Source organism: Panthera onca, chromosome X (assembly GCF_046562875.1).
Source record: "Panthera onca isolate mPanOnc1 chromosome X, mPanOnc1 haplotype 2, whole genome shotgun sequence".
In the NCBI taxonomy this organism is placed as follows: domain Eukaryota; kingdom Metazoa; phylum Chordata; class Mammalia; order Carnivora; family Felidae; genus Panthera; species Panthera onca.
Genome location: NC_138357.1, coordinates 85,887,100 through 85,901,994, shown reverse-complemented (window position 1 = coordinate 85,901,994; position 14,895 = coordinate 85,887,100). Strand labels below are relative to the sequence as shown.

General features: G+C 43.5%; 1 protein-coding gene across 2 annotated transcripts in view; it reads right to left on the bottom strand.

Moving 5' to 3' along the window:
* The window catches only part of SHROOM4 (shroom family member 4), a 283,870-nt gene that overhangs the window by 31,055 nt on the left and 237,920 nt on the right, over nucleotides 1–14,895 (bottom strand). For both annotated transcript variants that reach the window (XM_081793784.1, XM_081793785.1), the window contains 2 exons: nucleotides 11,096–13,592; nucleotides 4,946–5,007 (listed from right to left, as the gene is read on the bottom strand). In XM_081793784.1, coding sequence (XP_081649910.1) covers nucleotides 4,946–5,007; nucleotides 11,096–13,592 — 2,559 coding nt within the window. The remainder of the gene's footprint in view (nucleotides 1–4,945; nucleotides 5,008–11,095; nucleotides 13,593–14,895) is intronic.

Genomic DNA, 14,895 nt, shown 5'->3' with positions numbered 1-14,895 from the left:
ATGAATACCCCTCACAGACCATCATGCCATCTACTTGCTATGCCCACTGCTTTACTAAGTTTGCTTTCTTGAAGGTCACTTGCGATTCCCAATCGTCAGAGCCAGTAGCGATTCTCTCTGTATCTTCTGTGATGGTGCACTGGCCAACCTCTTCTGCCACACCAGCTGCTTGCCCATTCAGTTTCCTTTACTGGTTCTTCTTCCTCATCCTACTCCCTGCCTGGATGATTGACAAACCTCCTGCAAAGAATCCACCTGTCTTCCTCACTAATTTCAAGTTCAACATATCTCAACTCAAGCTTATCTTCTGCACCAAGCTAGCTCCCCTCTCTCACCTGTCCCAGCTACTTCAATAACTTTCTCCAGGTCACCTAGGGCTCAGAGTGTTGTTGTTTTGCCCAGAGTTATTTTTGACTTATTACTTTTCTTTCCCAAATTCCAGTCACCAGTTCTCTCTACTCTTCCCTCAAAATGTGTCACTTATTTGTAAGCAAATCATTTGAACAATTCACTTGAGAAACAATGCAAATATTAAATAAACACACAAAAACATTTCAAACTAGAATAATCAAAGTAAGCCAATTAAAATTATAATAGGTGCCATTTATGCCCATTGCATTAGAAACATTTTCCACAGATGGCAAGATTTGGGGGAAATTGGTATCCTTATATATTGCTAATGGCAGTGTAAAATGCCTCCTGGGAAAACAATTTGGTGAAATCTATCAAGAACAAGAAGAATGTTCATATTGCTTCAACTAGTAATCACAACTCTAGATAATTATTTTTAATGAGATAATTCAAAATGAGAAAAAGGTTATAGCTACTCCAAATTTTTCTGCAGCATTACTTTATAATAGCAAGAAATTTGAAACAACCTAATTATCCAACAATTTGGGAATGATTAAGCAAATCACAGCACATTAAGCTGGTGAAATATGCAGCCATTAAAATTTATAACGATTGAGGAGGCCTGTATAGTAACATGAAAAATTGTTTGCTGAGTAATGCTTAGTGGGGAAAAAAAGAAGCCGGACACACAAAAATCGCATCTACATAGTTTTTATATAACTATGCCAAAAAAATCTCCATACCTATAGATAAAAGTTGGTAGGGAAATAAAAACAATCAGGGTGTTTGGGTGGTAGGAATAAGGCTACTTTTTCTTCTGTTTTTAATTTCCTGTAATTTTGTTTTCACAATAAACATCTCTGCGCCCCCCCCTCCAAAATATCACACATATTTATCTGTCTCTTCTGCTTCATTCCTACTGCACCTCCACCTTCCCAATCCAAGGCCCTCCTCTTCCATGCCTGGATCACTTACCCTAATTTTTCTTCCTTCAACCTATCTAGGCTACAAATGCAGCAAGGTTGCCTCAGTCCCACATTTATCACATCATTTACCTGATCGATAACCTGCAGTATCTTTCGTATTTGTGATACTATAATAGTTTTCAAGGCCTACCTATCCTGGTCCAATATTTCACTCTTCACCCCTTTCCTCTACTGTTACTGCTGCTGCTGCTCCCCGGTATTCCTCTTTATTATTACAACTAACATTTACCGAGGGTTTACTGTGCCAGGTTTTGTTCCAAATGCTTTGTACATATTTTCTAATTTAATCCTGGCAACAATCACCTGAGCTATGTACTCTTACCCCATTTCACAAATAAAGAAACTGATAGGGCAGAGAGAGGAAGAGCCACCCACTTGCCAAGGTTACACAAGCTAGAGAAAATAAGAATCTGGATTTGAACCCAGGCAGGCTGATTCCAAGGCCAGAACCGTTAACCCATGAAGTTTATTTCTCCAACATACTCTGCTTAGCTCCCCTGGGTTTTTCCTCCTGTAGGTCCCAGCCTTCAGTTTTCTTACCCTCCAGCAAACTTAAATAGAAAACAATTTATCATGTATTGGCTCCTTACCACGTGCCAGATACTTCTTGTTTAAACCATGTATTTGACACTTTTCATCTTACAACAACTCATCAGAGTAAGCAAAAGCTAAGTTTAAATCCTGGTTTGTCCCTTTGATAGCCATGAGACCTTCAGTAAACTACTATAACTTCTCTGAGCCTCACATCTTTCTCTGAGTCAGTGGTTCCCAAAGTGTGATCCCAGGACCAGCTGCATGAGCATCACCTGGGCAACCTTGTTAGAAATGCAGATTTTTACTTTTATTCCATACCTACTGAATCACAGTTTCTGGAAGGGGTTGGGGGGTAAGTGTAGGATCCACCTGTCTGTGTTTTAACAAGCCCTCCAGGTGTTTCTAAAGCACATTCAAGTTTGAAAGCCACTGTTCTAGTTATAATACATACCTGACAGGATCTTGGAAAATATAAAACATAACATAATATGTGTAACTTAGCTTGCAGCACATTGTTTTGTAAGTGGTAATTTATGATTATTGCTACTTAACTTTGTGTGGGTTAGTCTTCCTTGCTCAAGCTGTGGGTGGACAGGCATTGTGCTTCCTGATGCTCGCTCTCTAATACTCCCCTGCTTGCCTAGAAAAAGGCAGTGCGTACACTAGGTTTTGAATAAAGTCCTCTTACTTCACAGGCTGACTGGGAAGAGAACCATTTTGTAGAAGCACTGTAGTTGAGTCTAGTGTCTCTAAAGGTAGACCACCTGGGTCTAATCAACTTACTACACCTGTGGGATTTTAGGCAAGTGAATTTATCAGTTTCTTCTGCCAGAGAGACTAATAATAACTACCCCTTTAGGTTATGGTGATAGACACAGTTGACCTTTGAACAATGTGGGGGTTAGGGACACCAATCCCCACCCCCCATGCAGTTGGAAATCCATGTATAACTCTCGACTCCCCCAAAACTTAACTATTAACAGCCTACTGTTGACTGGCAGCCTTACTGATAACATAGTCAATGAGCTCATATTTTGTATGTCTTAGGTATCGTATGCTATATTCTTATGAGGAAGTAAGCTAGGGAAAAGAAAAATGTCATTAAGCAAATCATAAGTTGGGGGGGTGCACCAGGATGGCTCAGTCAGTTGATTTCAGCCCAGGTCACGATCTCATGGTTTGTGAGATTGAGCCCCATGTGGGTGTAGGACTCTGTGCTGACAGTGTGGAGCCTGCTTGGGATTCTCTCTCCGTTTCTCTTTGCCCCTCCCTCACTTGCTCTCTCTCAAAATAAATAAACATTTTGAAAAATCATTAAGGAGAGAAAATATATTTAAAGTACTGTATTGTATTCATTGGAAAAAAAATCCATGTATAAGCAAACCCATGCAGTTCAGACCTGTGTCATTCAAGGGTCAGCTGTAAATATTTGTAAAGTGCTTTGGTGCCTAGAATAGAGCAATGTGCTCAAGAGATGTTAGTTAGCATTATTATTTTTGTGTCATTTCACCCATTCAATGGTGGAGGAGGCTCTGTTTCCTCAGTTGGTAAGCCAACGGCAAATACCTCTTGAGGGACTTCTCTGTGTCAGGCGCTATGTTAGGCACAGAGGATAAGTCTCTGTGGTAAGAAGATAAGGCTGAGATGTGGTCTCCTCTCTCAAAGGTCTCAGTCTAATATGGGAAACTCAGCAGATCCACAGCAGGGAATCAGACCAGCCAGAGAGTTCCAAAGGCCTCAGACTTCTGAGACAGGATGCTGAGGGATCCTTTTGAAAGGTTTCCTTTGGGATCCTAATCGATGAAGTTGTAAGGGGAAAAGCATAAACTTTGGGGCCAGACAAACCTGGGTCCAAATTCTGGCTTCATCGCTTATTGGTTGTGTGACCTCATCTATAAAATATGTAATGAAATGAACTGTTGTGGGGAATAAATGAGATTATGGGTTAAAAAAGATCCAGTCCAGTGACTGACACTTAGTAGATTATTCAAAAATGTTGGGTTCCTCTCTTTTCTCATGGCCAACCAGAAACCTGATGGGTGCCCCATACTTTGGAGTCAAAAGAAAGCCAAAATTATTCCTGCATGTACCACCAAATCACAGGGGGTCAGAAGACCCGGGATTCTAGTCCACTTCCTTGGTGCTCTCTCCATTGGTGCCCCCACAGAGGCACAACTAAGGGCCTTCTTCCTCCTTCATTTCTAGAGTTTGAGTCAAAGAATCAATATAATTTCAGGGTATCTTGTATAATTTGACCCAGAGAAGAACTGGCTAAAAGAACATATCAAGGAATTTCATGAAAAAGAAGGCTGCCAGGCTGATTGATGGAGAGCAAACTGGAAAAACTAACTGTCCACTCCTTCTAGTCACCTATGGCAAGTGGGCTTATCTCTGGGGAGCATAAGCACTGGGTGCCAAGCTCCTCACATTACAGGAGTAGACTCTCTACTTTTTTTTTTCCTTAAGGGTTTTGCCCAAGCAACTCTCTTTCCTTTAGTCCAGGCCATATGTGCCATTTGCAAAAATGTCCCTACCTTCTTCCAGGAATTTTAATCTATCATTAGCATGATCTGCCCCTGGATATGCCTTAAGTTCTTCACAAAGCCCTGTAAAAAGAAAGGTGGCAGAGGCCAAAAACAGGTGGCTCCAACAAAGGAGGCAAAGGCACAGTGGTAGCTGGACAGTCTTATCTCGTCTCTGTCCTTTCCAATTAATTGTTCAGTGGCTGCTGTGGATGTGAGCATACTTTATGCCGTCTCACCTATATTTCAGCATGATCTGCTCCCACATGTCCTTGTGGCTGGGCAAGCCTGCCCCAGGCCTCTGAGCTGAGGGGCACACTTCCCCACAATACTATGGGGAATACTATGTATTCCAAAATGTCATAGTGATCAGTTTGGTCTGTAGCCCAGCTGCCTGGGGAGCAGGCTAGATTACATCTGTGGTATGAAGTTCTTGGTATGGACACACCAGGCCAGGTTCCTCAAAGGAAACTGAGCAAACAGAAGATCTTAGCAATTTCTATAGAAGTCTCAGAGACATCAACACACCCTACTCCCTGAGTGATCACTTACCTCCCTGACTGGCTGGTCTTCCTGTTTCCTGTTATTGGTTTCCATTTATCCCCAGGAAATTCCTGCAAAGCAAAATTGTGATAAATTAGGGAGCTCTGAGCATCCAGGTATCCAGATGTCTTCAAAAATGTGAAGAGGTCAGAAGCCTGTCCCTGGCCAGACCCCGCTCCCCGCACTTGGTTTCTTCTACTTTCTCACACAGGCTAGAGAAATATGCACCTGGAGTGCTGCCTTTCTGTCCAGAGGCCTGGTGAACTGCTGGGGGCATGCAGAGACTAAGAGAGTACTCAGAGACCTGGATCATGTGCTCTAGAAACTCCGTGTTTCCCTCTCTTTCTCCACTCCCCTCCCAAACCATCTTGTAAACCAGTTTAGCACGTTTGCTGTTTGCTCTGGCTCTTGTGAAGGAGGTCTTTTTGTTTATTCTGCTACATGAACCTGCTCATTCCTCTTGCCTCTTCTAACATAGAAAGCATCTTCTTCGAAGCCCTGGCCCTTGAGGGGGCTTTCAGGCCTGAAGCCCCGTGCTGCTCTAACCTTTTCCCAAGGTGAGGCACACACAGAGAATGCATGCCAGCACATCTTTGTACTGCAGGGGCCCTTCCTTCTCCTCCCAGATCCACTAGTAGAGGCTGAGGCGGGCTCATCTCTGGGGAACACGAGTGCCAGGTGCCACGGTCCCCACATTACAGAAGCATGCTCTCCACCCTGGCCATTTTTTCCTTAAGGGCTTTGCCCAAGCAAACTGTAGCTCAAGCCATATGTGCCATTTGTAAAAATGCTCCTCCCTTCCTATTCTAGCTCCAAACCTGATGCAAATTTGCCTTTTGACATTCTCCCTGACTTTGCATCCAGCATTCTCTACCTGGCAACCCAAAGCTTAACTCAACAGGAAAGCACAATTTTTCCTAAACCTCACTGATCTCCCAAATTCCCTCTTCCTCCAATGCTGTCATTAGTCCTATTCAAAGTTTTATTAACCTTTGCCCCAGTAAAAAAAAAATTTTACTCCCTTTTGGGGGTAAGATACTTAGTGTCTGTCATACTGGCTACGACACTTATTAGCTGTGCTGTCTGAGGGAAGTTTTATCACCTCTCTGAACCTCAGCTTCCTATCTAGTAAATAAGGGCTATGCCATCAAGCTTTGCTGGCTTCCCGGGAGTGAGTACAAAATGGGATATGCATAGAGAATGCCTAGCACAATGCTTGGCATGCGAGAGGCTGTAGATGTTAGCAGTCACAAGAAAGATGAGGTTTTATAGCTTTCCCAAGACCAGAGCGGTCCCTGCCTGTACTTGTCATATTAGAGCAGCTCTGACCACTTGTTAGACTTCAAACTCTGCCTCAACACCCTTCTGAGATGTCCCTGCCCTCAAAGACACTATTACTCATTCAGGCACAATGGAAGCCAGGATTTCCTGTCCATGCCCTGTGGAAAGTGCTCAGTAAATAGCAGTGGCCAAACCAAAGTCCTGTCCCAATTTGCAATCTCCTTTTCAGCTCCCCAGTATCACCTTACTTTGTTTCCTTGAATCACTTAAGTTGGTGTAAACTGCCTGTACTCTATGGACCAATGAGGCAGTGATCCCTACAGCTTGTCGCAGATGGGGTTCAATTGTTGCCCCAATCGAAGTTATACTGCTAGAAGGCATCCTGCCATACTGGAGAGGGCCTGGGCTTTCCTTTCTTTTTCTTTTTGCATTCCAATTTTGTCTTTATTTGATTGGCCCAGGTTAAACTTAATGAAAATGCTAAATATTAACAAGGTTATGGGGAAGACAAGCACTGTTTCAGGAGGAGAATTTGACAATATTAACCAAGGCTTTTATTTTTTTACCTTTTAAATAGTATATTCTATTTTTTTTAATATAATTTATTGTCAAGTTGGCTAACATACAGTGTCTACAGTGTGTTCTTGGTTTGGGGTGTAGATTCTCATGATTCATCATTTATATACAACACCCAGTGCTCATCCCAACAATGCCCATCATGCATTTTCCCCTCTCCCCTTTCCCCCCATCAACCCTCAGTTTGGGCCTGGGCTTTTCAATTAGCTTATGGAGAGGCAGTGTAGCACAACTAGAAGCTTGGCCTCTAAAGCTAGATGACATGGATTCAAATACCACACCTGCCCTTCCCTAGTGGTATGACTTCAGGCAAACTACACAGTTTCTCTTTAGCTTATCTCCCCCAGCTATTTAATAGTGAGATCATCATAATAACAGTACCTATTTCCTGATTGCTTCCAGGACTAAATGAGTTGATACATATAAAGTGCCTAGAATAATACTGAGTGCAAAGTGGATACTCAAATGTCAGTTACGGTTATGTTGTTCAAGTTTTGCGTTTGCCACTTGCTAGATGTGTCACCTCTGTGAGCCTCAGCTTCCTTGGCTATAAAATGGGGATTGTATGGGTGCCTGGATGGCTCAGTCAGTTGAGTGTCCGACTTCAGCTCAAGTTGTGATCTTGCAGTTCATGAGTTGGAGCCCCGCATCGGGCTCTGTGCTGACAGCTCAGAGACTGGAGCCTGCTTTGAATTCTGTGTCTCCCTCTCGCCATGCCCCTTCCCTGCTTGCACTCTGTCTCTCTCAAAAATAAATAAACACAAAAAAATAAAAAATAAAAAATAAAAAATAATTTAAAAATGTGGATCCTATTATACCTTAATCTCAAACAATTGTTAAATGAAATAATCTGATAATATGTGAAAAACTAACTGGCATGAAGTATGAGGAATGTAAGTGCATGCTGATTTTAGTTCTCTTAAAGTACTAAGGAGATAATTAGCTCCCTAACCTCTTTCAGGGGCCATAAGGAGCAGAATCTCAACCCTACTTCAGACAGCCACCGACCATCACAACCACCTTGGTCATTTGACCTGGGGTGTCCTATCCCATATTGTAAGTTTTCCTATGTCTGGCATGTACATGTGTGTGTGTTCAGGTGGCAGGGGAAGAACAGGCATGAAGTGGCTCCACATATCTGAAAGCCTAGTGTATAAGCAGACTTGCTGAGCTGGTCTCACTGGCATCGGGAACCCATTGTGTCCCCTTCCTTCAGAGTACAAAAGGAGAGGTATGGTGTGGGCACAGGCACACCTGCATTGCTGCTACCAACTGCTGCAACCTTCACATTTCATCTCCTTCTCTTATGGAGCTACCAGCTCTGGGCCAATACTCCTGCAAGCCATCATGTCCTTTCCCCCAACTTCAGCCTACTTCCTCTACTGTCTACTCGCAGGACCTTCTTTCAGCAAACATTTCAAACTATGCTCAAATCTCCCTTTAGTTTAGGAGACAATAACTCACACTCAAAAGATGATAACTCTCTGGTAGTCACTGTTCTAAGCGCTTTACCCATGTTCTACCATTTAATCCTCTCAACCAACTTATGAAGTAAGTTATTACTTGCATTTTTTTTCACATGGGGAAGCTTAGGAATTTGAATGCAAGCAGTCTGGTTCCAGCATCAGTGATTTTTTAAACATTATTTTATATTTCCTCTCCTCTTTGCTTCAACATTTTGTCTTAAGTATTTCCAAGCATCCAGAAAAGTTGGACAAGTTTACAATCATCTATATACCCACCACTTAGATTTTGCAATGATTATGTTACTACATCTGCCTGATTCCATACCTATTCACTCCTCTACCCATCCACCAATCTATCTTACATTCTTGATGCATTTTTAAAGTGAAAAAGAGATTTATACCCATAAATTTGAAAACTTAAAGAAAATAGACAGATTTTTCTTGATGAATTACCAAAGCTCACTCAAGAAGAAAAAGATAATTGAAACGACCTGTATCTATTAAAGAAATGGAATTTGTAGTTTAAAATCTTTCCACAAAGAAAACTCCAGGCCCCAATGGCTTCGATGATAAATTCTACTAAACATTTAAGGAAGAAATAATACCAGTAGTATGCAAACTCTTTTTGAAGATGGAAGAGGAGGAACAACCTCCCGACATATTTGGTAAGGCCAGCATCTTGTCATGAAAACCAGACAAGGACATTATAAGAAAACTACAGACTAAAATCCCTGATCATCATAAACACAAAAATCCCTAACAAAATATTAGCAAATCTAGTCTTGTTCTTATTTCAAAAATCAATCAATAGAATTCACCGTATCAATAGAGTAAAAGAGAAAACTATAGGATCACTCCACTAGATATAGACAAAGCATTTTAAAGAATCCAGCATCTGCTCCTGACCAAAGCTCTCAGCAAATTAAGAATGAAAGGGAACTTCCTCAAGCTGTCAAAGGGCATCTATGAAAACTTATAGCTAACATCAAACTTAATATGGAGAGATTAGGAACAATGCAACACTAGCCACACTTACTATTTCTACTAAACATTGTGTTGGAGGTCCTAGACAGTGCAAGAAGGCCCCCCCTCCCCTAGAAAATGTATACACAATAGAAAGGAAGATAAAAAACAATTTCATTTGCAGATGACATGATTGTCTATATAGAAAATCTTTTTAAAATCTACCACAAAGCTACTAGAACCAGTGAGTTTGGCAAGGTTGCAAGATACAAGACCAATATACAAAATTAAATTGTATTTCCATATAGTATTAACAACGAATTTTAACTTGACATTAAGAAAACAATACCATTTACAATAGCATCAAAAACATGAAATTCTAGGGATAAATAGCTAAATATTTGCAACATTTGTATGCTGAAAACTATAAGTTGTATACATCAATATACTTCAAAAACATCAGCATACATATTAAATAAAGTTTGATATTTGTTTATAATATTTTTAGGCAAAATTTACTTGCAGGGAAATGCACAAGTATTAAGTGCACATTTGTTGAGTTTCAATGAATGCATACACCTGTGTAACTCAAATGGTTATCAAGATACAGAACACTACCACCATCTGACAAAGTTCCCTCATGCGTTTTCCTGCTCAATCTCTGTGGCACCTTCAGTAGGTAACCAGTGTTTTCTTGTTTCCCACAGAATAGCTGTTATAGAATGTTACATAAAAGGAATAGCATATACTCTTTTGTGTAAGGCTTCTTTCACCCCTAAGTTTCCTTTTTTTTTTTCTTCAAAGAATGTGTATTGAAGAACTCCACACACTAAGTCATTCAGGAGTGTCTGCCTCTGCAACAACAGTTCAACACAGGAATTAACTTCTGATTTGAGTGCACCAGCCAAAAGGTGGTGCTAGGGAAGCCATGGGGAAGGAACCTGGCAGTGAGCTGGTAAGGACATAGGGGATCCTCTCAGGAGTCCCTTAGGGGATTGGTGGTAGCCTGTGTTTGGGGGTGGGGGGTAGGTTATAACCAGAGTATAACAACAGCTAGTCTAGACCTGGGCCTCTGACAAAGATAGGCTGGAGAAGGGCATAAGGATTTGTTCTTTAGAAAACCTGGGGGACATTTACAAATTTTGCAGGTCCAAGTAGATTTTTAAGCAGGATTTGGAAGGGAATAAGTGCTATTTTCTGTCAGGCATTAGACCTGTTTGATCTTCACAACTGATCTATGAGGCAGCCATTATTTTCCTCTACTTTAGAGATGAGGTAATAAGACTTCTCTCAGTACTAGCCATTTTATGAGGTAAAAGTTCTGTTTTTTTCCCGTTTAAAAATCATGTAACTGTGGGGCAACTAGGTGGCTCAGTCGGTTGAGCATCTGATTCTTGGTTTCGGCTCAGGTCAGGATCTCACAGTTTGTGAGTTCAAGTCCCACATCAGGCTCTGCACTGACAGTGTGGACCCCACTTGGGATTCTCTCTCCCTCTCTCTGCCCCTCCCCTGCTCATGTTCTCTCTCTCTCTCTCAAAATAAATAAATAACATTTTTAAAAGGTCATGTAATGCAAGTTTTGGTGGTTGAATGACTTACTTGCTCAAGGTCACTCAGATACCAATTTTACAGTCAGGATATACATCCCAGTTCTGTCCATTTTGTGAGGCAAATGTCATTTTCATCTGAAGATGGGTTAACTGCAACTTTGGTGGCTGAGTGTCTTACCCCAGGTTACTAAGCTACCACTTGGGGAAGCCAGGGCTATACAGTTTAAAGGAATTGTAATCATTATATTTTCCAATGATTTGCCTCACTTTCTCTTCACCAAGAGAATAATGGAAGGAAAACTATCCAAGAACCAAGTTCTCACCTGCACTGTCAGCTTCCTGGGTTTCCAAGTGTTGCTAGGTGCCAAACTGCCATCCTCAGGGCTACTGTGCAGGGGATTATGATAGCAAGCTGAACACCGGATGTATTGGTGATGGTGGCACCGACAGTTGTAGCAGTTTGGCATCATATTTCTCTTTCGCAAAGCAGGGCAGATTTCCCCAGAACAATACATGCAAGGGTCATGGACTATGGCTCCCTGGACACTGCAGGAGTAGGAGCAGGTCCTGTGGTAGTCAAAATCCCCACAGTGCAGTGACTTACAGCACATGGATGGTTCTAGACCTTTGCTTGCAAAACATTCTGAGTATGTAGGAGTTTCTGACTGAAGGGGTGACACCGAATGATATGATTTGTCTGTGGCATGATATGGTTGGTCTGTAGAATGATATGATTGGTCCATTGGATGGCGCCTCAATTCCCTATAGCTGGAGCTCATTGGCTGGAAGTTTTGGTCTATAGGTTTTGGTCTCTGGGTAAAAGTCTTATTGCTATGAGTGGTTAAACCTGGCAAATGTGATGTAGATAAAGATTTGCTACTCTCTTCAAAGAACTTTCTTCTGTCTGCAAAGGGAAGGAGGATGGCTTCCTCCCCAGCTTGGGCAGTAGAAACCTTCAATTCCTTGCTGTCACTTGGGTTAGAAGGGCCTTCCATGGATAGTGCCACATGTGGCTGTAGGTTGTTCTCTGGAGACCATCTCCAGTGACCTCCACAGACTCCATGGTGAACATTTGTTTTCTCAGAGTCTGAGGAGGACAGGTCCGATGCTTTCCACCAGGTGTTCAGGCCAAAAGAGGGCTGGCCAGGCCTCTGGCCGGGGCTTATTTGTCCCTCTAAGACTGTCCTAGATTCATGGCTCTCAGTGGCTTGGGTGAGGCACTCTGAAGACCTAGCCTTGAGTATCATGCTCTTGTTGAAGAGCTTGTCCCTGGGGCTAGGTGGTTTTTTATATGAAGATAGAAGACATGAGTTCGAGGCAGAACGTGGAGTACTTTCTAGGGGCTCCTCAGTCTCTTCCACTGGCTCCTTAGTGTCACACAGCTTTGACAAGGGATTCTTGCTCTTCTGGAGCTGGGCCTTCCTCCTCTGAATCTCATTACGCAGATTGGTAGCAAAACGCTCACTCTTACGCCGGTTTTGGATTGAGCGGCCCCGGGGCCCTCTATTTCGTCTCCCACCTACCTGGCCACATTCCTTGGGTTCACTGTCCCCTTCTTCAGTAGCCTCCATGCTGCCAGCTACTTTAGTGGTTGAATAACAATCTCTGGTTTGTTGAACAAGGGAGCCAGAGGCAGAGGGCTGCTGGCTGGCTAATTCACTGCTTGCTCTACAGGCTCTGTTTGGGTCCTGGAAACTTATCTCTGGAGGGTGTCCATCAGCCTCTCCATGTGGGGAACTGCTTGCGCTCTGGTGTCCTGAACCCAAAGACCTGTCATCCACTTGCCTGGTCTTTCTCTCTTTGCTAGGCTGGTCCTGGGCTCTTCCTGTGGAGGAACATGGACTTTTCTTCCCTGTGTGGCTGCTATGCAAAGGTGACAGAGTCCACTCATGCCCATCCTCCCCAGTTGGGAGCTCCATTCCCTTGATGCCCCTCATATCAAGGTGTACATGCTGTAAGTGGGATGCCAGAAGCTGTTCAGGGGCACTATGACGATGCCCCGTGGGTCCTGTGAGGTGTGGAGGGCTGCCAAGAGAAGCAGCCTTAGTTGGTTCTGCTGAAGCCTTCTTGAGTGGGCTGGAATCTATGCTGGAAGCTTTGTCATACACTTTTGGGAATCCAATGGCTTTGGCTGAGGCCTCCATCAGTAGCTGCTCAGAGTCCTGCTGGCTGGATTCAGGACCTTGGCTGAGCTCACAGTTCTGATGGCCCTCATTTGTCACTTGGTCTTGCCCGCTGAGGCAGCAGAACCTGTTAGGGTTCCTTAGGGATAGCACGGTGTCTAAGCTCACTATCTCCTTCTGCTGCAAGGAGTCCACATGCTCAGAGGTCCAATGCTGCTCTCCATTAAGGAGCTGGGCTCTGGAGGCCTGAAGACTGTCTCGCCTCACTGGAGGCTGTGGTGGGCCTCTGGTAGCCTTGACAGGCCCAGAGTAGTGGGCCTCCTGTGGACGGGATGACATCTGGGAGCTGGGAGTCAGGTGGCCCCCATTGGTGGTGCGCCGGCTACCTCCAGAGGTCTCAGTCACATTGGGCCGGCCACTGGCAGCTTTTGTTGGCCCCGGGCCTAGCATGATGCAGTCTGCAGAGCCTGGCTCTTCTGGCTTGAGGGAAAGGGCACAGTCAGAGGCATTTGAGCTGGTTGAGAAGGAGCTATAGGCTGAGTCACGCTGGTTGGGGTACATGTTCTGATCCATGGGCAAGAGGTGGCCCTCATAGGAAGCTTGGCCTGGTTGCTCCAGGCTCTCCATGCTGCCAATGGAGCTGCTTTTCTCAGTGCTGCAGTGCCGGGAGAGTGGACACCACTGCACACACACGTCACTGCAAGACACAGGGCACACTGGTTAGTTAGCCAAATTACCACATCCCTCTCCCGCCATGGCCAGCCCTGCCGTGGGAGAAGGCAGAACAACCCAGAGGCACCCGTGCCACAAATAAGAAGGAGATAAGGCAAAAAAAGGAAGAAGGGAAACAAAGATATGGATACTGGGGCGCCAGAGAGACGTGGTAAAATGGGAGACAAAACAACATATGGAAACAAGAGAGGGCAAGATCCCAAAGAGTAAAAGTGTAAGAACTCCACTGGGGCTTATGCTCTGTTTCCCTGCTGCCAGTGAGTCTAGAATTGCTTCTGGCCTGTCACTGTCCTTAGGAAGTCAGCATGTGGCTCTCTGCCAGGAGAGACAATCACAGAATATTAGTATTAGAGAGAGACTCTAAAGGATTGATTCAATTTCAGCAAGCCCACTTTGTAAATCACTGGCTGTCAAATTTGAATGTGCATCAGAAGCACAGGGAGGACTTGTCCAAACAACACAGGTTTTTGGGCCCCATCCCCAGAGTGTTAAGTCTGGGTGAATCCTGAGAATTTTTGCCTTTGACAAGTCCCCAGGTGATGTTGGTACTCTTTGTTGGTCCAGGGACCACACTTTTGAGAATTGCTGGAGTAAAGCGAGCCCTGCAAAAGGAAGTGATTTTGTGGAGGTGATTTTCTCAAGATCACCCAGCTGTAGCTTGTGACCCAGACAGGGCTGGAATTTAGGCAGCGTCTGGTTCTCTTCTTGGTAGTAGTGATCCTGACCATTTACCAAGGACCTACAATGTGCCAGGCACTTTACAATGTCTCATTTCAGACTGAAGGGGACAGATTATTATCCCCCCACCAATAACTGAGAAAACAAGCTTAGCAATGTAAATTGACAAACTCACATAGCTGCTAAAGAAGCAAAGCTGGAATTTGAACCCAAGCCTCTGTGAGTCCAATGTCTTAGCTTTTCTGCTATACTATTTGTTAAACTGGAATAATAATAATATCTGTATTAATAATAATAATAATATAATATCAGGTTGCTTTATGGGTGGCATCAGTTAATAAATGTAAAGCTCTTGTCGCAGCCCAGGCCCTAGCAAAGGTTCAATACACAGCTAGCTGCTGCTCTCTTACTTTTTGTTTTAATTGATATTGTTATCAGCACCCTCTGTATCACTAGTGTTGATATTATGGTTGGCCCTGCATACCCATCACTCCCTCATCCCCCATAGCAAAGCCAAACCAGGGAGACCAAGGAAGGAACTGGGATAAGACACAATCTTGAATTTTAAGTACCATTTCCCACAAACAAAG